This window comes from Triturus cristatus, chromosome 4_2, assembly GCF_964204655.1.
Source record: "Triturus cristatus chromosome 4_2, aTriCri1.1, whole genome shotgun sequence".
In the NCBI taxonomy this organism is placed as follows: domain Eukaryota; kingdom Metazoa; phylum Chordata; class Amphibia; order Caudata; family Salamandridae; genus Triturus; species Triturus cristatus.
In genome coordinates, this window is record NC_140586.1 from 316,414,459 (window position 1) to 316,440,233 (window position 25,775).

General features: G+C 45.8%; 1 protein-coding gene across 2 annotated transcripts in view; it reads left to right on the forward strand.

The window, feature by feature from the left end:
• The window catches only part of LOC146833781 (dimethylaniline monooxygenase [N-oxide-forming] 2-like), a 321,542-nt gene that overhangs the window by 208,470 nt on the left and 87,297 nt on the right, over positions 1 to 25,775 (forward strand). For both annotated transcript variants that reach the window (XM_085601652.1, XM_085601653.1), the window contains exons 7-8: positions 23,751 to 24,103; positions 25,669 to 25,741. In XM_085601652.1, the coding sequence (XP_085457778.1) occupies positions 23,751 to 24,103; positions 25,669 to 25,741 (426 nt within the window). The remainder of the gene's footprint in view (positions 1 to 23,750; positions 24,104 to 25,668; positions 25,742 to 25,775) is intronic.

Below are 25,775 nucleotides of genomic sequence, written 5' to 3' on the forward strand. Positions count from 1 at the left end.
TGCCATTCCAACGGACAACCTTATTGTTAGGAGTGATCGTGCAGAGGGACGTGGAGGAGGAGTCGCGATCATTTATAAAAATACACTTACCTGCTCCATACTCCCGAATTTGGATTTAGAAAATACGGAAAGCATGAGTTTCCTTCTTAAAATATCTCCACAGTATTCTATTGCTGGGGCCTTGATCTACCGGCCGCCGGGGCTGGCTAAAGGCTTTTTAGAAGGTCTGAATTTTGCCATTTCTCCCCTGGTTGCCAAATATGAACATTGTTTAATTCTAGGGGATTTTAATATCCATATGGATGTGCCTCATAATCTGGACTCAATTAAACTGCACGACTCCTTAAACATGCTTAATCTCTCTCCTTATGTTACCCAGTCTACTCATGATAAGGGACACATATTAGACCAAGTCTTTTCTAATAAATTGATTGTTATGGACACACCCTTTCCTGTAGCCTGGTCAGACCATTATTTACTTACTTTTAGCATTAAAAAATCACTTGTCACTACAGCCAAGTCCTATGCACCACGCACCAGTAGTTTCAGTTCATTTAAATCTATGACCCCGGCTGCCGTAGGAACCTTTCTGAAAATACATCCCCTTTCATTTAAGGATAATCTAGCAGCTGATGTATCCTCGCTGGACAACTGGCTTGAATCCTGTGTTAATAATATTGCCCCCCTCCAAACTCGAGTGGCCAATAGAGGTAGACCAACTGCACCCTGGTTTACTGAAGACCTTAGGAAAACAGGAGCCACTGCAAATATCTAGAAAGGATATGGCGTCAGGACTACGACTCTTGTGCTAAGCAAATCTATAAGAATGCATTAAAAGCATATTATTGTAAAATTCGCACAGGCAAAAGGAATTTCCTCAACATGAAAATTGAACAAGCAGGCAATAAAAGTGCGGAACTTTTTAGGGTTGTAAAAGACTTTACGTCTCCTAACTCCTTAAAAAACCCCTTTACTCCTACCAAAGCTTGGACTGATGACATTGCCCTATTTTTCTTTAATAAAATTTCTTCTCTACAAGCCTCCTTTGAAGCGGCAAGCCCCAACTGTGACACGAAGCTGGACTGGCTACTCCAGCAACCGCCTCCCACTATAAACGGCCTACTACATATCCCTGCTATCCCTTTGGAGAAATCTCTTCACCTTCTCCGCTCTCTTAAGTCTGGCTCCCCAGCAGACCCCTGTCCCGCAAAAATCCTGGCCTCGATCGCTGAGGTAATCAATCCAGCAGTCAATAAGATACTGAATCTTTCACTTTCCACGGGGACTGTCCCGAAGCGATGGAAACTGGGTAAAATTCTTCCCCTTTTAAAAAAACCCTCCGCGGACCCCTCGACAGCTAGTAACTACAGACCCATCTCGCTGCTTCCTGCCCTATCCAAAACTCTGGAGAAATATGTTAACCAAATCCTCTGAGAATTTGTAGAATCAAATAACATTCTACATTCCAGTCACTCTGGTTTCCGTGCTAATTATAGCACTGAAACCGCTCTCCTTGAGGTCTCAGAGTCAATAAAAGTCACCTTGGATAACGGCGTGCGAGCAGTGTTGGTCCTGCTCGATTTATCGGCAGCCTTCAATAACGTACCCCATGACCTTCTCCTCGATCGTCTTTGGAGGTGCGGTATTGGGCGCATCGCCTTACAATGGTTTCGGTCCTATCTAACCAATCGACAGCAAACTGTCTGGTCCCCCCCATTTGAGGCCTGCATTCAAGCTATGAATGTAGGAGTCCCCCAAGGCTCCATCCTGAGCCCTACACTGTTTAATGTGTATGTGGCTCCTCTGGCTCTGTTGGTTGAATCCTTCGGCGCCAGAATCGTCTCTTATGCAGACGACACTCAATTGCTATTCACATGTGCCAAGGGTGAAGTCTTGGATGGGAAGACCATCAAGCTCTGCCTCTCGGCAGTCTTCAGCTGGTTCAACACCAATAACTTGAGATGCAACTCTGATAAATCAGAAATGATCTTCTTTTGCGACGCACCAGATGATAACTGGCGTGATTGGTGGCCACCAAATATGCCGCCGCCCACCGACTTAGCTACCACGGTTAAGAACCTGGGGGTGAAACTGGATAGTAAGCTCTCCATGAATGCCCAGGTTCAATCGATAGTAGGCACATGCTTCGGCTTACTTAGGATAATGCGAATTTTTTGACCACTGCTTTCTCAATCGCACAGAAGGATAGTCGTGCAGGCCTTGATACTGTCCCGCCTCGATTATGTGAATGTTCTGTACCTGGGTCTCCCTGAATATCTATTTAATCGTCTCCAGGTGGCTCAGAATGCTGCTGCCCGAGCGATTTTTCTTGCTGATCGACGCACCCACATGACCCCCCTCTTGAGAATACTTCATTGGCTCCCAGTGCGTAAGAGGGTACTCTTTAAAGCACTGGTATTGGCCTTTAAGGCTTCTCACAACATCGGCGCACCTTATTTAAGGGCTCGTTGCCAACAGTACGTTCCTTCACGTACGCTACGGTCCTCTTCTGCTTAACTGCTCCACACTCCCAGGTTCTACCTCTCACGACGGGGAGACCGTACCTTTCAGGTACTGGTCTCCTCACTGTGGAATAATCTTCCCATTGAACTACGCCAGGAAAATGATCTTTTGTGCTTTCGTCACAAACTAAAAACATTGCTGTTTTTATGATCTGTGTCTATGGTATCTGACTACTGAGTGCTTCTTGTTACGGGTCCTATGATTAGCGCCGGGACACTCATGGGAGTAGCCGCGCACTCAACAAATACCCAGTAACATAACATAACATAACATTTTTGCAAAGCACAATGCAGCTCTGTGGGTTCTGAGACGCTCAGCACATAGGTAAAAAGTTGCAGAATTGTATTCGGTGGCATACTCACAGAATGTATGGAATGCTGATATGGCAACAACCATTTGAAATGCCCACAAAGCTGGCTCTAACTCTTGTTTCTTACCTGCCGCCTGGGTTCTGTGACAGGGGCATGAATCAACAAGCATTGGCATAGCCAATAGGTCTCGCCTTTGGGACCTTATAAGTTTTTAGACATGCAACAGTTGATGTTGTTGCACCAAGGATATTGTGCTGCATAACTAAATACTTATAAAGTCCCAAAAGCGAGACCTATTGGCTATGCCAATGCTTGTTTTTTGTTTGGGACGGGTAGGTTAAGTGATTTGCCCAGAATCACAGGATGTTCAGCGTCGTTGCCAAGATTTGAACCCAGTTCCCTAGATTCAACGACAACCGCCCTAGCCGTTAAGCCAACTCCTCTCTCCACTTCAAATGTGTTTATTTAAGAAGAAAGTTGACATGTACACGAAACCAGCCATGGTTTGCAAAGCAGTACATGAAATAAAGACGTATTTAATATTACTTTCCATTTTAGTAGACAATGAAAAAAAAACAATGGATAATCTATTTCTGCTTTATATCATTTATACATTATATTTTGCCAAACCTACCTTGCAAAACGGACAGGGGTGTAACAATTGCATTAATACTATACAGTGGTGTAAGAGAAGGGTAATACAGTATCTAAGCGGACAAATATTGAAAGAAAATCAGAACGGGTTAAACAAGAAAACAGCGGAAAAAACGATTACATGTTAAGATGTTCTTAGCAAAGGTTCTAAATAGACAGGCAGTGGAAACATTTTATAAACATCAGATACATTTTTACCTCATTGTGCTTTTTTTTAAGTTTAAAAGAGCTTTATTAAGTAATTAGAAGCATAGGTACAAAAGTAACAATGGATGTAAAACAAGAAGCAATAGATAAACAAACTGATTATACAATTTGGCAAAAATAATAGTGTAATAAATCCATCTAAATCTAAAAATAAGCCAAAGAGGAAAAGCAATAATAAAAAATGTACCTAAAGACAAAATAGCATTTTGTGTTTTTTAATTTTTCAGAAGAAGGAGTAGAAAAGAAAAATAAAGGGAGAAAAGAAAAAGTAGGAGAAAAAAAGAAAGACAGAGAAGGGGGAAAAGAAAAAAGAGAAAGAAAAAAGGAAAGGAAAAAAGAGAAAACTGGAAATATAATAACATCTTCATCTAACATAATATTGAAACATTAATCTTATAATAATGACATTGGTTTCCAAAAACATAGTAATACCTATACATGTGACATATGAAAGAAATAAACAAAAGAACTGTCTTTATTACGTAGCGCAGCTCATTGTGCTTTTAACACCCTTAAGGATACCATTCAACATAGATAATGGTACATTGTAGGTATGTATTTTTATTTATGTGTGTATGGGGTATTTCTACAGAGCGAACATAACCAAAAGGCAACGGCGCTAGAGGTTCAAAGACAAGCATATATTCAAGAAGTAATAGGATAGGTAGGTGGTTTGTGGATGGTTGATGCACAGTGATTTAGTGATCTTCAATAAGGTGCACCTTCAACTCTTCCTAAATTGGAGCAATATTGGGGCTGCATTTGGATATCTGATTTCTGTTTTGTTCATGTAGTCATCCAATTTAGATCACAGTGGGTCTGAAATATGTGATCTTGTATTTAAATCTTAATGTTTGGTTACCACATTTACACATTTACACGCATGGCAAGTGTGTGCCCACCATGTATGCAGCAAAGGTTTGTTTTGCAGAGTAAAATGTTCTGCATCAAAGTCGACTACTAAGCAGGTCCATATAGGTTTAAAGGCTATGTTTGAGTGAAAAGTTAGAATAATATCTGATATTACTTAAAACCAGAAGGTCTAAATCATTCTACCATCTGCCAGTGTGCAAAAGCACGCTCTCCTCCTCTTTACATGCCAACAAATTATTCTTTCTTGCACACTACACTTGTTCAAATTATGTGATATCCAAGGGCTATTATGAAGGAGGTGATAAGTCATCTGATTGGTCCCATTAGCTTTAACTTGAGATTCCTACTTTTGTGTGGTTGGGTACAGCATTGCCTCAGAGTTTCTAACAATCTGTATATTTGAGAAGCTATATAGAAAGTTTCAGCTTGAAGAGTGTTTTTTTGGGGTTTAAGAAGACATAGGATCCAATGTTCAGTTTGGTTGGAGTTGCTTGAATAACAATGGTATAACTCCACTATACCAGCTTTTCTCCACTACAGTCAATCTATAACTGTATTTTTTCATTTTTATGTTCCGTGTTTATCCATTAAAAATTAGAGGCATTGATGAGATGGTGAAATTTTTGAGTGTTTGTTCCAAATTTCTAAGTAGAGTGGGGTATCATGATTGTTTGTGAAGCTGAGATTTTAGGGTGTGGCCAGGTAAAATGTTGATGAAACATCGAGGAGATCTTTACTTGTTTTAGGATTCATAATGATTGAGGGATTTGCAACAATTCCTGTAATCTTCTTTGTTAGACCTGGCAGTCTTTGGTGTTGTCTTCCTCCAAACCTTTTGCCTTCTCCCATCCTGTTTGCTGAAATTTGTTTTTGTTTGCTTTAGGACTTGGTAATATCGGCTTACACACAATTGGCACATTTAATTTACATTTATGTCCCTAGTAAAGTGGTACTACATATTCCCTGGGCCTATAAATTAAATACTACTAGCAGGCCTATAAACCATATTGTGCCACCCACTTAAGTAGCCCTTCAAAACCTGTCCAAGGCCTGTCATTGAAGCCTATTTTTTAGTTTTAAACTGCCATTTTGATCTAGGAAAATAATCCTTTTGCCAATCCTAAACCTTTTGTAAAACATATATAAGTCACCCCTAGTGTAGACCCTCAGCAGCCCATAGGGAAGGGTGCAGTGTATTTAAAAAGTTGGACCCATTCTTTTAAGTTTTACATGTCCTGCTGGTGAAAAACCCTTAAATTCCTTTTTTTGCTACTGCCAGGCCTACCTCTCCCATAGGATAACATGGAGTTACCCTATTACATTTAATCAGTGATATCATTTGATTGGGAACAGGTAGTTACGTCATGCTTACACTCAAATGAATTCAGATTTTAAGTCACAATACTGAAAATTGCACTTTTAAAAAGTTGGTGTTTTATTGTCCTAACAATATGGTTTCTGCAGCCTGTATCTAGGGTCACATAACTAGATGTACTTGACATTTGGCCTTTGTGTACTGTTCTCAGACAGTGAGACAAAATTACACTTAGTTGTTGGCAGGATGGGCCATCCAACCTGTAGGGGAGGGGCCATTACCTGCCCCACTTACATTTCAAAGGAGCTGCCTCGGGACACTCACAAAGAACTGGATAACCGGCTATTGCCACCCAATAACCCTCAGGACCTGGGCAGGGGAAAGAAGGAAATTCTATAACCAGATGTGGGGAAAGTCTAGAGGTTTTTCCAACTTCAAAGCTGACACCAGGTAAAAATACTGGATCTTCAGACCAACTCTTCAGTACACTCCTGGACCTTTAGGCACTACAGAAGAAGGGCTGCTTTGCTACCAGAGAACGGCCCTGCTGCTTGAGGCCTGTCCTACCCTTTGAGAAGGAAGATTGGACATGCTCCCTTCAACCAAGGATACCTGAATGACTCCAAGGGTCAGCTGAGTGAACTTCTGTTATGAGCTACAGGGACACAACAAGCTACAGAGGCCTCTCTGGTACTGCCTAGCTGACCTGCTGCAACTGGACATGCCTGAACCTGCAACTGCACCTGCCTGAGTCCTGCTGGACTCTGATGCAATCAGTACCTGATCCCCAAAAGGTGCCTCCCTAGGGCTGGGCCCTTGGCTGACAACAGACTGCACTCCTCTGAAGAAAAGGGAGAAAACTTGACATTCTGGGCTCTTCTTGACAGCAAACTGGCCCATTCACACTGAGATCCTGCCACCCATGCCGGCCACCAACACAAAGTTCCAGTGAACCTGACTCTGTGCTATAGGACCACCAGTGATGAGCAACAACACAAGATTGGCACTTCACACTACAGCATCAACAGCCTGCAGTGACCACCAGCACAAAGCTCCACCAACCACCATCTGCAATGCTCAACAGTATCTTTGCGCCACAGAAACAACCTCTTGCGATGCCTGATTGCTCTTCACGCAATGCCCATGCGCGATGTGCTCTCTCTTTGCTCCTCGCAGCCTCTACCTCCCCTAAATGGACTCTTTTCGTCAGACTTTAAGAAAATAACATATTCAGCAGGACTAAACTGGTCCATGTATCCGGCCCGTGGTCCATCGTTGTTGGCCTGAAATTATGACTTTCCTTGGTCTAGCACGACCAGATGACCATTAGTGTTGATTTGTCCTTTGTATGTTCTACACGTAACTAAATCTTTGAAATTGCATATCTCTGATTGTACTGAATGGATTTATGTTGTTTTGGTCTCATTTTATGTAGTAAATTGTGCTCTACTTTCCTAAATTGGTTTGGTATTTTTCTTGTTGTTGTGTTTTTACTTTATACTGTTTGCGAACTGCATAAATACTTACATATTGCCTCTACATTAAGTCTGACTGCATTTATACCAACCTACCAGAGGGTTGAGAACAGGGTTAATTTAGTGACTTTTGTAGTTCACCCTGAAAAATATTGTGGTTGTTGCTTGAGAAAGGTTTTAGCCCCTCAATCAAAAACTCATTTTCTCACAAACAAAACAAACAGAAATATTGAAATTTACTTAATTCCCAAACATAAAAAAGAAGTTAACATTTTTAATTGGAAGGATGGAACATTTCTAAATTTGTTTTCTCAATCTAAAAGACGAAGCAATATGTTTACCTCGAGCATATAACTGTCTTTTTAGCTCCTACTATAACCTCTCTTTTTGTTGATCCTTCAATTAAGGCCACCTGTTGTCTATACTACATGTTTTGTACAGTACTTGTGCTGCTACAACAAGTCAAGTTAAGGGTACTAACTTTATATTTATTCCCTAATTTAAAATCCCTTTACACTCACAGAATGTTTAAAAATGTTCAGTTTTAGAATGTATTTCTTTACTTATATACACTTTACTAATCTGTTAATATTATTTAGTTTTCAATAGTCGTGGACCTCAGGGGTCCATGGACCACAGGTTAAGAACCACTGTTCTACACAGTATAAAACTGAGCAAAAGGTATCTTCTATTTATGGTTTTGTTTTAAGTGTGCAACTCTGCCAAGTTTGCTGCTAAACAAATTTCGACCAAAGGGTATTAAAAAATAATTATATGGATTTTCTTGTGGCATCTTACGAAGATCATTATGAAACGCTTTAAAGGCATTTTGAGGCTATAAAAATGTAAAATTGCATTATAAGCCTGAGCCGGGAGCCTCTGGTCCCTTTATCTGGTCTGCGCTCCTTTGCAGAATGCCTGACTTTGTTATTTCCCCATTGTAGCATGACCAGATAACTGTGAGTGGTGCTTTGTGCTCCTAGGCTCTATACTTACCTAAATATTTGAAACTGAGGGGCTTATTTACAAGCCCCTTGCGCCACCAGTGCGTCACTTTTTGTGACGAACTAGCAGCGCAACCTGCTGCCCCATATTTACAAGGACACGTAAAGCCACCCTGCGACTGACTTTTCGTGTCCTTGTAATTATGGCTTCTTTACAAGCAACACTTTGCGTGAAAGGGGCGTGCCCTGGATGTTGCTGTGGGTGTTCCCTCGCAACACCCCTGGCTTCTGCCTCATTTTGAGATTTACGAGAAATAGTAAACCTGCAAGTGCGTCCGAATATTTCACCTCCCTAGGGGAGGCTTAGAGAGGCCCAACAAGGAGAAATGTTTTAATTTCTCCTCGTTTTTTTCCTCTTTCTCTGCATGCTGCATTCCGCAGCACACATAGAATGAGGAAATCATCTCTTGTGATTGTTTATGTGCAGGAAGGTGTCCCTTCCTGCACATAAACTCATTAAAAAAAATTACGCTTTTGAACTTCTATGTGTGCTGCATTAAGCAGCACACATAGAAGTTTCAAAACGCCATTTCAGATTGTTATGTGCAGGAAGGGACAACTTGCTGCACTTAAACAAACATTCCCCTCAACGCTGGCACCCTTGCACTACCATACAAGGGTGCCTGCATTGGCGCATGGCAGCAAATTGTGTGCCAGCGCAGGGGAGAGAGAAGGGGATCTGTCATCTCATTGTAGGTAAGACGCATGCCTGTGCTTCGAATTAAAGCAATGCAGCACCGCGCTGCGTTAATACCTTGTAAATGAGGCCCTGAATATCTACAGATCGTTGGAATGGGTTTTTGTCATATCTTATTTGGTAACTTTTGCTCTGTTTTCCTAAATTGTTGTGGGATTTTTCTTGTGCTGTTTTTTCCACTTTATTACTGTTTGTGTGCAGCATGAATACTTTATACATTGCCTCTAAGTTAAGCCTGACTGCTTTTGTGCCACATCACCAGAGGGTTAAGTACTAGTTAATTTGATAACTTTTGTGGTACACTCTGAAAAGCCTTGTGGTTGTTGCTTGAGAAGGGTATTCACCCCCCCCCCCCCCCCAATCAATATCCCAATTTCCCACATTCCTGATCTCTTAGAACTTCTTATATATAATTTTTCTAGTTGGCCACAAAGGGAAATGCAGAATCTCCCCTAAGAATAGCTAGACAAAGAAATCTGGGCCTGAACTTTTTCCCACTCGGAGTGGTTGAATGGTGATTAAAATATTTGGTTATTTGATTAGGCATTCTCTATATAGACATCTTCTAATTTTCTATCATGGAAGTAGGGGCATAAAGATTTTTCTAGTAGTCCCTAATGAAAGCTAAACCCTCCCTGTCTTTGAATTCAAAAATAATAATCCCAAACCCTTTTAAGCAATTAGCCAATAAATTCTAGCAACTGGGTTAGCTCCCCAGATGCTCGTGTTTCTTTGCACGGTATCCAGCTATCTGGACAGAATCACATTGTACTCACATTTGGGTGAGCTCAATTTCAGGTTCTCATTTTGGTTATTAGTGTGTTTGCAGAAACTTTCAAGCGCTTTGATTTATTTTTCTCGATTAAATATGGCTTTATTGCATTCTGTTTTTTTAAATGCAGCTCTTTCAATACAGGTGCCTCTACTGGAGTTCCTCAGAGTATCCCATCCAATTTCTTGTTCTTGAACACTATCTGCATTTCTTTAAAATAAAAATTGCTTCTTGAATTTTTCTCCATTCCTTTGCTCAGTGAAGGCCAAACTCTACTCATGCTCCTAACTCCATCCCATTTAGGATCTTTCAGATTGGCTTTTCCAGCTATTTAAATAGTACCACTCTTTTTGTTTAAGTTTCTGAAAAAAGAGTTTCACCTATGCAGTAATTTGTTTAGCAGAGATATCTTCTGCTGTCAGTGCGCGCTTCTTGTGGGAGGACCAAGTCTCCTCTCTCACTCTGGGATTTCCCCTACTTAGGCCCTCACTATGAATTGGCAGCAGAGGGACTGGGAGGCCGGAATTAAAATTGCATAATGAGTCCACAGACAGCCATGCCTGCATCTTTCCCAAGTCTCCATCTTAAGATTCAATCTAAGACATAAGTGACAGGTAACATAAAGAAACGGAAGGAGGTGGAAAGAAACGATTGGAAGAAAGGAAAGAGAGGAGTACTTATTTGTTATCATTATATTCTAAAGTAAAAAAATACCAATTTATCTGATGTTTCCAATTTTTTACTGATCCTGACATACAAATATTGGTTATGTTGCTGCAATACAGGGCAGGTGACAACACTAGCTCTTGAGGGTAGAAACACACAAAAGGGAAGCTAGGCAAGGTGTAGGCATGAACATATGTTCTGATAGAGAAGGTGACAAGAGTTTGGGGGGATTATGAGGGGGACTGTCAGAGTCCCACAAGTCTTACCTTATACTTGTGAGGCGACCTCCACCACTGCCTATCCCGCCTTACCCTAGTCGATGCGTGAATACCGACCAGGATGGAGATGGGACCGGGGGTAGAAGCCAGGGACGGGAAAAAGGGGAACTTCCTGTAACCTAATGACTCATGTCCTGTTCGGGTTATTAAACAAATCCCTGAAGTAATTGGAACGGCACTCACTCCTTTGTTGAATGCTGTCCTTTCGTCTGGCATAGTTCCTAAAATCTGGAAGAAAGCTTCTGTTCTTCCTTTGTTGAAGAAGCAGAATCTGGACCCCAAAGTTCCCAATAAGTATAGGCCGATCTCTAGGCTTCCTTTTCCTTCCAAAGTACTGGAAAAGGAAATGAACAACCAACTCAGTGCTTTTCTCCATCTTAATAATTCTCTGGACTCATCACAATGCGGGTTCAGAGCTTATCACAGTACTGAGTTGGCCTTGTTGAAATCTACTGAGGAGATTAGAGAGGCCGTAGACAGGGGATGAAATACCGTACTGATTCTCCTTGACTTGTCTACGGCCTTTGACACGGTCCATCACATAGTTTTGATGGACCGGTTGTCTGAGATCGGGGTAGAAGGCCCTACCTGGAAACTCTTACAATCTTTCCTATCAGGTAGGTCGCAGACTGTGGATCTGGATGGCAATACCTCTAAACCCTTCTCACTCCCATGCGGGGTGCCACAGGGCTCATCTCTTAGCCCAACGCTCTTTAATATATATGTGGCACCACTTGCAGGAGTTATCCGGTCCTTTGGCTTACAGCTCACCTCCTATGCTGACGACACGCAAATTGTGCTGTCGCTGACGGAGGGAGCTGAAAAGGAGACGGGGGATCGCTTCCATGACTGTATGCGTGCTATCTCAGTCTGGATGTCCGCCAATTGTTTAAAGCTCAATTCCACCAAGATCGAGGTCATAACATGTGGGAATAATCCTCGGGTGTGGACACCGGAGTGGTGGCCAGAGGTCCTTTACCCACAAGAAAAGCCAAAAATCTGGGAATATTGGTGGACAACAAACTCACCATGGGGGATCAAGTAAGTTCGGTGATTTCAACCTGCTTTATGGTTCTCAGAATAATAAGGAAAATTAAGATCTTCCTTACAGAGAGTAACCTTAAGACAGTGGTGACGGCCCTCATAATGTCGCGTCTGAACTATTGTAATAGCTTATATCTTAATGTTCAAAAACAACATATGAACAGGCTTCAATTAGTCCAGAACGCAGCGGCAAGGATGCTGTCTGGAACACCGAAGTTTATCTCTGTGAAAGGAGAACTTAAGAAACTGCACTGGCTTCCAGTAAAGCGAAGAACACGCTTTAAGGCACTATGCACCGTCTTTAAGGCCATCAATAGAACAGGTCCAGAGTTCCTGAGGCACAGATTCCATTGGTATGTTGCGGGCAGAACGCTACACTCTACTGGTGCCAAACAAGTGCAAGTCACCTAATTTAAAAAAACAATTGGGGAGGTAGAAGTTTCATTCTCTGTGCAACCCGAGCTTGGAACGAGATCCCTTTTCAACTCAGGAAAGCGTTGGATCTCCTCTCTTTTCGTAAGGGCTTGAAAACATGGCTCTTTTCTCAGTAGCATTCAATCTATTTTTCCCCGGTAACCAGTACTTAGCGCCAGGACAACCCAGGGTAACCGTGTGCTCTACAAGTGTAAATAACATAACATAACCCAGATTGTGGGCCTCGCTACGTTCCTGGGATCCCTCAAGACATTCGGTCTGAAATGGAAGGACAAGGGAACAGCAATTACTATGATGCACACCAACCCCCTTTCTGCCCTTAGGACTACTAAACACAAAAGGACAGTATGGTTACCTCGTATGTCATACCAAGGAAGTCATCAACAAGGCAGCTAGAACAAGTGCTCCTGCGCTTGCACCGGGGAGCAGTCTTGCACCTGGGAGTGCCTGTGGAAAGCTCCTGTGTAAACGTGGCCCAGAACAAGTACTAGCGCTCCTGCACGAATAATAAGGAAGAGCCAAAATCAAAAACCAGCGCTCCTGCGCAAATAATAAGGAAGAAACAAATGTACCTGCACGTAGGTTTCCAGGAATCAAAATGAACAAGCCTTCTACGGGGGTATCGTACTGGTTGTCTTGTGTTTGCAATTGCAGGAACAGCTGCACTTCGTTTACCTTAGAAATAGCGCTCCAGCACGAGGCACGCTAGGGCACCGGCAACAGTCATGAAGGAACAGCGTCACCAACAGCTTACCACTCCATGCGAGTCACGCTAGAGCACCGGCAACAGTCTCGAAGGAACAGCTACCAGCAGGCGAGAAAACTGAGCTTTGGGAGATTAAGGGGGGAGGAGAGGCAAGCTGACACCATACCACTTACTGTGTGTGAAAAAGGCCGCTTTATTGAAACAGGTGCATATCACAATTTTAACTCCTTGGCCACTGCCTTACAAAACTAACGCCTCGCTATACAATAACTTCCTGACCCCTTGGTCTTTCCCCCCACCCCTACGATCCCCACATCAGTTCCCCCATCCCCCAAAATACAACATAACATTCCATAACCAACATATAACCCAATCCTACACCATGTAGCCTTTCCAACTCCCAAACTCCCCTGACCGTAACCCCTACCTGCCTTCTGTGCAACTGTAACTATCCAACCTCTAATCTAAACTTATCCAAACTGGTTACCCTTTCCCTGTTCCTGGACCCAAACTACCAAACCTATAACAACAAACTCTAGCCAATCCCGGCCAACTGTCAACCACCCCGCCTGCACCTGTTCCAGCGACAATACATCAACTGCCCCTATGTACCTGTTCCAACAAATGCTGCCCTCCAGGTTTCCCCTTTTAACCTCACCCCAAGGACCTAACACCCCTTCCACCCCTAACATTAGGGTGGGCGGAAGGGGAAAAATTTCTTAAACTCTACTGCTAGCGCTCCCAGCCACCAGGTCACCAAACCTAAAATGGTGGCTGGGAAGGCGCGAAACTGCCCTATATACCCTTGGGCTATCTTTACGAAGATTGGGCTACATTTGGGCTATTCCCAAATGTAGCCCAAAAACGTACAAAATGGCCGCTTCGGCCACGCCCCCTCCTCCCCCCTCCCAATCTGCCCGGGGAGCGGACCTCGCTGTGCTCGTCCGCCCCCCAAGCTCCCATTGGGAGATTAAGGGGGGAGGAGAGGCAAGCCGACACCATACAACTTACTGTGTGTGAAAAAGGCCGCTTTATTGAAACAGGTGCATATCACAATTTTAACTCCTTGGCCACTGCCTTATAAAACTAACGCCTCGCTATACAATAACTTCCTGACCCCTTGGTCTTTCCCCCCACCCCTACGATCCCCACATCAGTTCCCCCATCCCCCAAAATACAACATAACATTCCATAACCAACATATAACCCAATCCTACACCATGTAGCCTTTCCAACTCCCAAACTCCCCTGACCGTAACCCCTACCTGCCTTCTGTGCAACTGTAACTATCCAACCTCTAATCTAAACTTATCCAAACTGGTTACCCTTTCCCTGTTCCTGGACCCAAACTACCAAACCTATAACAACAAACTCTAGCCAATCCCGGCCAACTGTCAACCACCCCGCCACCCAGACAGAAGGGGGAAGTGTCTGCGGATACGCCCCTTCCTCCCTTTTGTCTGCCCCCCCTCCCCCAAAAACCCTGCGGAACCGCCCGCTAGGCTTAACGCCGGTAAACCCCTAGCAACCGCACCAGGACCTCCTTCAGCTCCAACAAATAAAGATCCATCCCCATCCGGGACAAGTGTACCCCACAATCCCGAAAGAGCTCCCGCGCATCATACCGGAGGTCCTTATGAGCCACCCGTCCTACCCCTACCTGCCGACAAAACCGCACCATCTCCGTGTTGAGCTTCCTCCTCGCTTTATCCACCGCCCCAGGGTTTACCGCCCCCCTCCAACTCCTCCGCGGAACAAATTCAGTCCATACACCCTGCCCATCTTTCCTTGATCAAGACCAAATCCTTTTTCATCGCCGCATCAGCGCCAAACCTGTCTCCCTGACCATGTCATTCTCCCCCAAATGTCAAACCAACACATCCGGGCACCGCCCCCCCTCAAAATCCCGTTCAATACTGTGACCAATTCCTTCCATCGCATGCCACCCCTTCCCCGCCATGCCACCGAGAATAAATCTTTATTGAACCCCAGGCTCTCTCCAAAGTAACTCTCCCGTGCCTGGACCTGCGCCCGCCTCACAAACGAGTGCCCCACAATCCAAATGGCCATCTCCCTGGCGAGGGGTCCCATAACAGAACCTGAAAAGAAAAACAAGAATGAAAACCAGGAAAACACCCGTTAAAACCCTTCCTCTCTCTTCATTTTTACAGCAACCCACCCCCAGTTTCGCTGCGCACATACCGCTGATAACAATTCGATGACCACCTACCCAAGTGCATGATGTCCCCACTCTCCCAACCCCTCGCATGCGCCTCAGACGCCGCCCCAATTCGGAAGGAATGAGTGCCAAAACCCTTCTCCTCTACCCCCAGTCTCCTCAGCGCCTTACGCAGCACGGCCAGTAACTGTGAAGCCTTAACGCCGCACCCCTGCCGATGTACAAAGACCAAGTCCCCACGCCCCCCCCAAGCAGGCCTGCCACTGCAAACCCCACCGAAACGGACAAACCGACGGCGAGCTCCCTTTCTTCAAAGCAACCCACTTCCCCCGGCTCTTTTGGTCCGTTTTAGCCTTCCTGAGCCAAATACTAACCACCTCCGCCCCGAAAGAGACCTCGCCCCAGGCCAGACCCCGATTCCCTTTGGAGCCCAACAATTCCGACACCCGAAAGGCCCCGAAAAACATCCAAGACATGATTGTGGAAAAAAGCATGGCCTCCCCGTCGTCCAGACAAACCCCCGGCAGAGCCCCCATCACCCCCTCCAAGAGCTCCCAGGATAGTGGTTTCCTCACCCGAGCCGTGCTCCCACATTCCCGCGCCCAACCTTCCAGAATCCGTGCCCCTAGTTCCCCTGCGGAGGGGGCGTAGCCCCACAACAGCTTCCCGACAAAACCGATCCCCGCTAGCTTGCCCCCAATTGTCACCTTCGTCAGGCCTCTTTCCACCAAATCCAATATGAACTGCACCACATCCTCCTGTCTGGCCGCCCCAGAAGCCCGCCACCTCGCCCCTGAACGGACAAAATCCTCCCATGCCGCCCGATATGCCAACTGTGTAGACTGTGCTAATGAGCCTAAAACCAATTGTAGCATCCTGTGTTGCCTACTTCCCATAGTTGGTGCGTCATTCTGTCTGGATTCACGTCAGCGTCCTTGGCGAGCCCACGGAATCTCCCCCACTGCGACCGAGACAAAGCATCTGCAATGTCATTGTCCACACCAGGCACATGCACCGCGCGAAACCCTTCATGTCTCAAGCACCCCAACACAAAAACCCTCAACAACTTGAGCACCTGCTCGTCCCTTGCCGACTGCCTGTTGACCACCTGCACCACAGCCATGTTGTCAATCCTGAACGTGACCCTCTTGTGGGCCAACAAAGCTCCCCACAATGTGACCGCCACAGAATTCCAAGAAGGCAATACTCCTGCCGCCCGCCAACCAGTCTGAGGGCCAAGGTTCTGCGCACCACCTCCCCTGCCAGTACAGCCCAAAACCCTTGCTCCCCGCAGCATCTGAGAAAATCTGCACGTCCCACACCATGTCCACCTCTTTCATCAACGGCACCCCGTTAAACTGTTGCAGGAAAAACTGCCACATCCGCAAGTCTTCCCTCACCCCAGCGGACTTTATGTCGCACTTTGCCATCTGCGCTGTTGCGCCCGCGGTCACCACCAGTGACATAGCCATGTCAACAGAGGAGTAAGATACAGTGGCCGCACTTTCCTCAATAAAGTCATTGACCGACCCACCTTCCGGCCATGACAGATGCTGTATCAGGCGAAACTGACCCTGCTCCTTTTTGGGCACCACTCCAATGGGTGACACAATCAAATTATGCAGGGGCCAATCCTGAAAGGGTCCCGCCATGCGGCCCTCCTGCACCTCCTTATCCAGTTTTGCTTGCACCACCTGTGGGTGCTCCCGTGCCGATCTCAAGTTGTTTGCCCATCTACGTCCCCTTGGACCCTCATACCCCAGCCTGAAACCGTCCAGAAATCCCAATCGTAGTCGTTCCGCCGCTGTCCTGTCCGGATACCCCCCCAGAGCCCCCAACAAAACCTCCACCTTAACCGGAGTATGAGCCCTTTGGCCCAGGCCCCTTAGCCCCCCTCCCACCTCCCGTCTGTTGTGACTGCTGCCGTCCCCCAGCCTTAAAGGCGCCTGACTGCCACTGCTGACCCCTTGTCCACTGTCCCTGGGCCCCCAGCACTTGACCAATGCATGCCGCTTTCCGCAGCCTGAGCATTCGTGCCGAAAACTGCAATATTCCCACGTGCACGTTCCTTTATTATAGTCCCAGCACGCACCCTTCTCTCCTGTCGCATCTCTGCCCGCTCCTCCCACCCCCCCTCGGGTGGGACCCCCTCGAAAGGGCTGGTACACGAGCGGTAGCCCGCTGGCTGTAAAAATGGTCTTCCCTGACCCCGCGAGCCCCATCGTGTGCTGCCACAGATCCGTGTCCAGCTCTCCCCACTTTGCCTCCGTATCCCACGCCATGCGTGCCCTGAACTCTTCGTCGTACTGTGCCCATGCGTATCCACCCCCTGTAATTTGTGCCTTCCGAATTACGTCCATATATTTAAACATGGCCACTGACCTCTCTGGGAACTTCTCACAATACACACTAGCGTAAATGAGAAAAGCCGCCGTCCAGTTTTCGATCGTCAACGGCACCTTAGGCCTCTTTGCCAACTCAAACTCCTCCTCTTTCGAGCCCTCCGTCGCCCTAACCTCCCTGTGCAGAAGTTTGAGCATCTCCACATATTCCCCTTTCCAGATCCTCTCTTTAGTCGTCACCATCAGATGCGCCCCCAAGGGCTTTGTGACCCCCATATACGGCAACCGCTTTATCTTGAGCTCCCTACTTTCCAACTTCGTCTCCCCCTCCCCTGTCTTGCCGTCGCCTGTTCCCTTCTTGTCCGTCACCCCCGTGTCGCTCTTCCCTTCAAGCCCCCTTACCTGCACCGTCCGTGCCCACAGACACATCCACCACATACGCTCCCCTTCTCAACCTCCCCCCAACCCCCCCCCCCTCCCCCACAGGCTCACCCACTCCCCTGGATACCATCACTGGGCGCCCGAGCAAATGTTTATTACCTGGCGCTCCTGGCGTCCTGTCCTGAGGGCCGAATCGGTCTCCCACCTCGATGTCCGACCCGTAGGCCGCGCCTGGCGTCGTGACACCTGCAAAAGACTAGTCACAGCATTACTCGCCCCCCCCCGCCCTGTCGTCCACATCACGCAACTCCCCCTCTTCCATGCTCTCCTCCTCGTAGTCTAGCTCCTCCTGTCCTACACCCCCAGCACTCCCCGCTGGAGGCGCCAACTGCCTGTAAACCAACATCCTCCTTTGCGTTGCTCTTCTGCCGCTGTCCCCCGGGGCGCTGTGACTAAGGGTGGGCGTAGTTCGCGAAGTAGCACTTCGCGAAGCTACGCAAAGTGAAGTTCGCACTACGCGAGCTACGCGTAGCACTTCGCGAACTGCGAAGTAACATGTTCGCACTGTGCAAGATGTTGTTTTCAATGATTGCACAGTGCGGACAAGCAACCGGCACTGTGCAATCATTGAAAATGGCATCTTGTACAGTGCGAGCTGTAGTTTTATGCTGCTCGAGTAGATTTTTACTCGAGCTGCAGCTTTCTCAACGCGAACTGGTAGTTTCTCATCGCGAGCGGTCGCGAGCATACGCGACCCCTCGCAATGAGAAACCTGACCTTCTCGCGTTGTGAATCTCGCCGGGAGTTTTATTTTCCATGCTCGCGATCGCGAACAAGGAAAAAGTCTCGCCAGGATGTCATTTTGCTTGCTCGCGGCACTACGCAACACTACGCTACGCGTGTTCGCACTGTGCTACGTGCAGTTCGCGTAGTGCGAAGTAGCGCGAACTTCGCAAACTACGCGAGCGTAGCGTAGTGCTTCGCCCAGGCCTAGCTGTGACCCCATGGGTGTTGGGGCAGGCGAGCCCGTACCGGGCCTACTTATGCCAGCCGCGCCGTGATCCCCCGCCGGTACAGGATACGCCGCCCAAGGCTCCACCCTCCCTTCTCCTTGGTGCCGTCGAGCCGCTCCCAGCCCTACCATGTCCGGCACCCCTTGACGGTCCAGCTGTCGTTCCCCCGCCTGCAAAGAAAAGGAATGGGCCTACCTCCTTTCCGCCTACCATCCCATCCCCGCTTACCGGTCCCCCACTTACCCGCTACCCACGCCTTCCCCACCACGCTCAGATCCACCGCCTCCCCCCCGCACCGTCCCCGTCCTCCCCGTCGCTCCCCTCCCACGCCCCTGACCCCCGCACCCCTTGCTCGCTCGGCCCAGCTCCTTCCGCGTCCCCCGTCCAGCCCCCGTACTCCTGCCCCTCCGTCGCCCCCCCTCTCCCCGCCCCACCCCATTCCGAACACCCCCCCACCCCGTCGCCTTCCCCCCCCGCACAAACCCCCTTGCAAATGGGTGAGGGTAGAAAACCACCCTTTCCTTTCCAAAGGGCATGGGAGTAACACATACATAGCTCTACTTGCTGTGGCCAAGGGCAAGTGAGAAAATGCCCTCAACCCATCTCTTTACCCAAGGTCAAGGGGCAAAATGCCTCAGTGCCTTTGTTCACCTTAACTAAGGGCAAGGGTGGCCAAAACAAAAAATAAAATAAGAGCAGCGAGCTAGTACAGACTTATGCACCCTATTTTAAAATGAGGAATGGGATATAGAGGTGGGTGCCAGCCAGTGCTTAGTTTGTAAAAGAATAAGGGGAGAGGATGTGTCCTCACGGCTAGAGCGGTCGACCTCAAAGCTGGGGAACCAGGTTCGAGTCTCGGCAGGGTCGCTCAACATCCTGTGATTCTGGACAAATCACGTAATCTCCCGTGCCTAAAAAAATAGAATGTCTCCGACTGTAATGAAACTGGTGCTGATGTAAAGTACTTTGATACCTGATATCCTCGGGTCTAGTTCGCGCTATATAAAACTCTTAAAAAAATCAAAATAAGTGCAGGTGCCCAAGGTGTGCTCAATGCCTGTGGCTGGTGCTAGCTATTGGGGTATTTTCAAAGAACAGAGGTTCTCATTAATTATACCATTGATGCAACAATGGCCGTATATATTGTTCTGTTCATAACACAAATAATAAAGAGACATCGCTTAATGCATATATTCATCATTATTCTTTTAGTCATCATTATTCTTAATATATTTTCCAAGTGCTTGGTGTCCCATGTGAAAAGAGAACCAAACAATAATAGTAATAAACGATACTTAAATATAACAAAAGAGTAAGACAACATAAACATATGTATTCCATAGATCACCATAAAACCATGTATCTCCATCTAAATCAAGAATTAATAATTAATCAAAGCCCTGGTGTCAATTAAGGGTGTTTCTAGTTGGTTTGTTTGTGTTTTTAAGTGTCGACCACGTTTCGACACAGTTGTCGATACTGGGTCTGATCAGGAACAATAAATAAAGGGACACCTTAAATTATCTCCTTAAATAAGCTGGGGATTGGTCGAGCGAAAGAAACACCTCATTAATCTCCCGGTTACTTTAAAAAAAAAAAAAAAACTCTCCTGAGATTTAAAAAGATTGGCAAAGCCAGTAGGTCTGGCCTGTATTTTAATTTACAGGATATGCCTACTGACTTTGCCAGTGCTGCTGCCCTGGGTAGTGGGGCAGGGGAGTCACACAAAGGGGCTTCAAGGCCTGGGCAGGTCGACACATACAGGTGCTACAGAGGTCGGGGTGACACAGAGGAGATGCTAGTGGGTTGGAAGAGCACACAGAGAGGCTACAAGGGCCCTGCAGAGTGGCACGTAGGGGCTGCAGGAGACTAAGGCGCCAGGGGCAACAGCGCCAGCAGGGCAGCAGAGGCAGCAGTGCCAGGGCAAGTTGGTACACAGGGGCTGCATGGAACCTGTGACAGGCAAGGCAGCACATGACTGGGAACATGCATGGGGTGCTCTGTCCCATATAAATACTCCTACACCTCCACACACCAACCATCAACTTTTCATACAGCTACAATCATGCACCCACCGAGGCACCATCAAGCACACCAACTTTTATACATGTACCCTAGAACATGCTTACGACCAATACCATACACCTAGTTCCTAATGCCAACAAATGCCCCCGCATGCACCCACACAGATGCCATTTACCAATGCTTTGAAATGTCACTCTTTAAGTAATACTGTGGGTGGGAGCTGAGGGTAAGTACGGTGGGGTTGAGTCATTAGGTGAAGTTTGCCATCCATAACTTCCTTTTGTATTCCCATTTAAATACTTGGGAATACAAATCTGTCACTCAGAAAATTACCTACGGGCAAGAAATCTGAGTAGAGCACCCAAAAATATACATTGCTCCATCCCGTTTTGGACTGTTCTACCACTTTTTCCTATTGGTCGGGTGGCAATAAATGCTGATCCTACCCAGACAACTTTACTTCTTTGCAGCCTTATCGATCATTCTTCCTCCATCCTTCTTCAAGGATCTTCACAGTTTATTATCAGACCAAGGGGCATATCATCAAGGAGGCGATATAAAATTATCGCCGCTTTTGAGTCCGTTTTCGGACGGAAAGCGGCGATAATTTTATCACCTAATCAGCAAGGTCACGCTATCGCGTGAATCCTTGCATTATCGCCCTTTTCCTTAACGCCCATCTTTGCATCTCCAATGAGATGAAGAGTGGGCGTTCCTGCCCTGACATAACTGGAGGAATGTCGCTGAGCGACATTTCTCCAATTATCAATGGGCACGCTAACCTGCAGAGCGACAAGCAAAGTAGCGATAACCTCTGTTATCGCTACTTTCCTTACGCCTGCTTCAAGACTGACTTAGCCATGACATCCTATGTAAAGGGGGATATCATGACTAAATATGCCTTGCCCTATCAACAAGCTATCGCCAAACTTTGTGAGATTATCGCTGGATTTCCAGCGATAATCTCACATTTGGCAGTTAGCGCTTGGAATTTTATCGCTTTTGAGATAAGCGTTGCTAATAGCACGCTATCTCAGCGATAAATTTCCACGTTACCTGGCGATAATTATCCTAGGGCTAAGTGCGCTTAGCGAAAATTATCGCCGGTCCTTGAAATGCCCCTTAATTTGGGGTAATAGCAGTAAAAAAAGAGTAGCATTTCATAAATTACAATGCCTACTGCAGGAAAGATAATGAAATGTACTAGTCTGTGGCACAACTACAATGGCCGATGAGATGGTTGGGAGAAGGCCCCTGCCCAGAGAGAACTGTGGTGGTGCGGGTTGTTAGGGGAGACTTAATCTTGGCAAGGATAATGAAGCCCTCTGGAAAACTACCTAAGGAGTCTGGACGGATGCTAACAGTGAGAAGGTGCCGTCATTAATATATGCACACACAGTATTCTGCCCTTCCATATACTCCAGCACTAGCACTATTGGCGCTACCCGAATTTAAAGTCAATACATTGACGCATGATATGGGACCCTAGAAGGAAGCCAGAGTGTGTGACTCATACTCAGAAGGTAGACTATGTACATTACAGGATATGTGAGAAACATTAAAAATGATGACATGACACTTTCTAACATACAATGTAATACAGCATGCACTGGGCAGCCGATGGGGACAGGGGCAGGTTGCACCGGTCACATCAGCAACCCTACATGGGATATAGTGACATGCCACAGGCAGGAAAGCCATCACAGTCCTCTACAATCTACTTAACACGCAAAATACAAAGCCCATCCAAAACCTAAAAATAAATGTGAAACATCCGTAGTGCACAAAATCTCAAAGGAACAGTGGCGTCAACTCATTGGGCAGGTCCTTACGGAACCCCAGAACCTGTGATTTGAATACACACAATTGAGTAAGCCACTGATCTCACCCCAAAACACATACATTGCATGCTTGGGGGAGCATTGTCCAAATCTCCAAGATGCAGACCCACGCTGACTTCCACCACATGGTCAGGGAATGCCCAGGGCTACACCAAACGTGGGAGATAGTGACAAATACAGTGTTCGAACTGGTGGGTCAGACTATGCCCAGCACGACACAAGCGTGTCTGTTGGGGTCAATGCCCAGACCAAAAGGGTATAAATACATCTGTAGGTTCATAGATCTAGCCCTCCTATTCTTTAAGAGGTGCATTCAATGGCATTGAAAGCCAGCACTCCACCGAAGGTGGCTAGCTGGCTAAGGGATCTGTACAAATGGGCGCGAGCGGAACCAGATATTATGACACTAAATAGATAGAGTGGGAGAGATCGGGATTGATCAGTATGGGACGAGTACATTACTAAATTAAAAGCGAAAAACGACACAAGACCATCATGGCCACACCTAACAGAGCTCCTAAAGAGCTTGGAAGCGGGACTCAACACATGATCAGTTCCTCTGAAGCCTACCAATGAACACAACTCCACATAAGTGAAGATTTAACAGGTGCCCCTTTGTCTGAGGCCCGAGACTGGTTTTTGAATAGTTTGTTCCCACTGTCCACTAGAATAACATAAATCCCCTAGATACTTAAAATGAGTTTGTCTCCATATGAACTGTACTGTATATGTAATTTGGCATTTGAAAATTAGTATTGTAATAGAAGGAGGAAATTGTTGTTACCCTGAACACTTTAAATGTGTTGTGGTAGAGTGAGCATTAGCACGCAGTGTTGTTCTTTTATGAAAATGTAATAAACAAATTTATCAAAAAAGACCCCCCTGCCCAAATCCATCCTACTGTTGGGTATGCTTTGAGTAATATTTTAGGGGTACAGAAACCCATTAATTCAGGAAGCAAGACTGAATTATTGCCTTCTAATAGTGAAACATTTTTTGCCCCATGTAGCTCTCAGTGGAAAGAGCCGCTGTTCAATGACGAGTTGCCCAGCCGGATCACCTGTGGCTACGTGGTGACGAAACCCAACGTGGTGCAGTTTACGGAAACTTCTGCTCGATTCGATGATGGGACGGTGGAGGAGGACATTGATGTTGTCATTTTTGCCACAGGATACACCTACTCTTGCCCTCTCCTCGAAGACTGTGGCTTCAAGAACCAGAAGATGAATTCCCTCTACCGGCAGATCTTCCTTCCCACCCTGGAGAAGCCAACCCTGGCTGTGATTGGCCTCATCCAGCCTGTTGGCGCCATTATGCCTACCACAGAGATGCAGGCTCGCTGGGTCACGCGTGTTTTTAAGGGTGAGTGAAAAGTAATGCGTTATATTTCAACATCAATGTGGTGATTTAAGAGCTAGATGTACAAAGCATTTTTATGGTCATGCTAATATGCCAATCCTTTTTAGAGGTCAGTAAACATTTACCGACTCCTAAAATGGGATTCAAAACCCATACTGATTCAGTACTTGAAAGGCACGTGTTGTGGGTGTCTCTTAAAATACTAAATCTGTATCAGATGTATCAATGTTTTTGACTGTTATCTGACTGCAAAACATTCAAAAGATACGGACTCCTAGACAGGGGTAGTAACCCAGTTATGAAAGGTAAAATGTGCCCTCGGAACCCCCTTCCCTTTTTGAATGAAAAATAAAATTGTTGGACAGTAGCCTGTGGTCCAGGGGACTCCTGCCAAATCTCAAACTATAAAAAAGTAAACATTTATTAATGCAGCAGCCTTTCCTATAAGAAAAACAGAGAGCATTTTAAAAAAAAGTTGAATTTATTTAAAGGTTTACTATGCTTAGTAGGTCACCATCCCTGTGATGATCACCAATCAGATTGAGACTGTTTTTGTGACCTGCCTAATTATTATTCATGAGGTAGGTCAAATTACGGCACACATCCAATAGGAATTTTACAAACCGACCTATTAGTACATAATTTGTCTCATAAAATTCTATGCTGGTCACAAAAACAAAATGGCCTCAAATTGCAATAAATTTTTTTGCAACCAGTATTTAGTACATCTGGCCCTAAGTTCTTTGGATAACCTTTGCTCCAGCAATGAATACCTCTGTTGCACATTAGCTCTGAGTCAGACAAAACTAAGATTGATACATACACTACAGAATTTGAATTCTTACTCTGCAGGACATCTGGAATCAGTGACTAGTCAATGGATTTTAATCTGGCACCAAGCAATTGTAACTGTGAGAATAAAACTGCAAACTAAATTGTTAGCCTTGAGGAAATAAGTGGTCTAAATCTCCTATCCAGCCAACGGTTCTCCTCTGATGCGGTTGGCATACGTTCTATGCTTGCTAGGTTCTAAGCAGAAAAGTCATTGATAATTATTTTTTTTAGAGTTTGCTGCTTGGTGCTATTTACAAACATTCTAGATAGAATGAAGGTGTACATGCAAGGAGGTGCTTTTGTTGTTTCTGTTTATTGTGTTAATATTGGAGCATTTGTTTCCCAAGGGTTGTGTTTCACATAATATTGTGGCCTAGAAATTGTTTACAAAAACGTTGTTCTACTGTGTGTAGATATTCTATTATTAACTCCAATGGGACAATATTTTTGTAAATGATACGTAGGACAAAATATTTTTGCGGACAATATTTAGGCCATGATATTTTGGTAACATACCTTTCATGAGCACTGAATATTCCCACACAACACTCATAAAAGAAGGTTCGGTACCGGTGACTTCCAATTTTCTGTCTTGGTCTGGAGCCTACTGAGATATTGTCTAGTCCACTCTGCATACTTTTCAAACCTTTAATTTTGCACTTTTGTATCTTAAGTCTGCACAAGAATATGATTGTTGCTATTGGTTGAGTGATGGCCAACCCTTTGTGTTCTAGGCTTATGTAAGCTTCCTACGTTGGAGAAAATAATGGAGGACATTGCCAAGAAAAATGAAACATTATTGCAAAGGTGAGAATGTGCATGATGCAAGTCTAGACTTGGT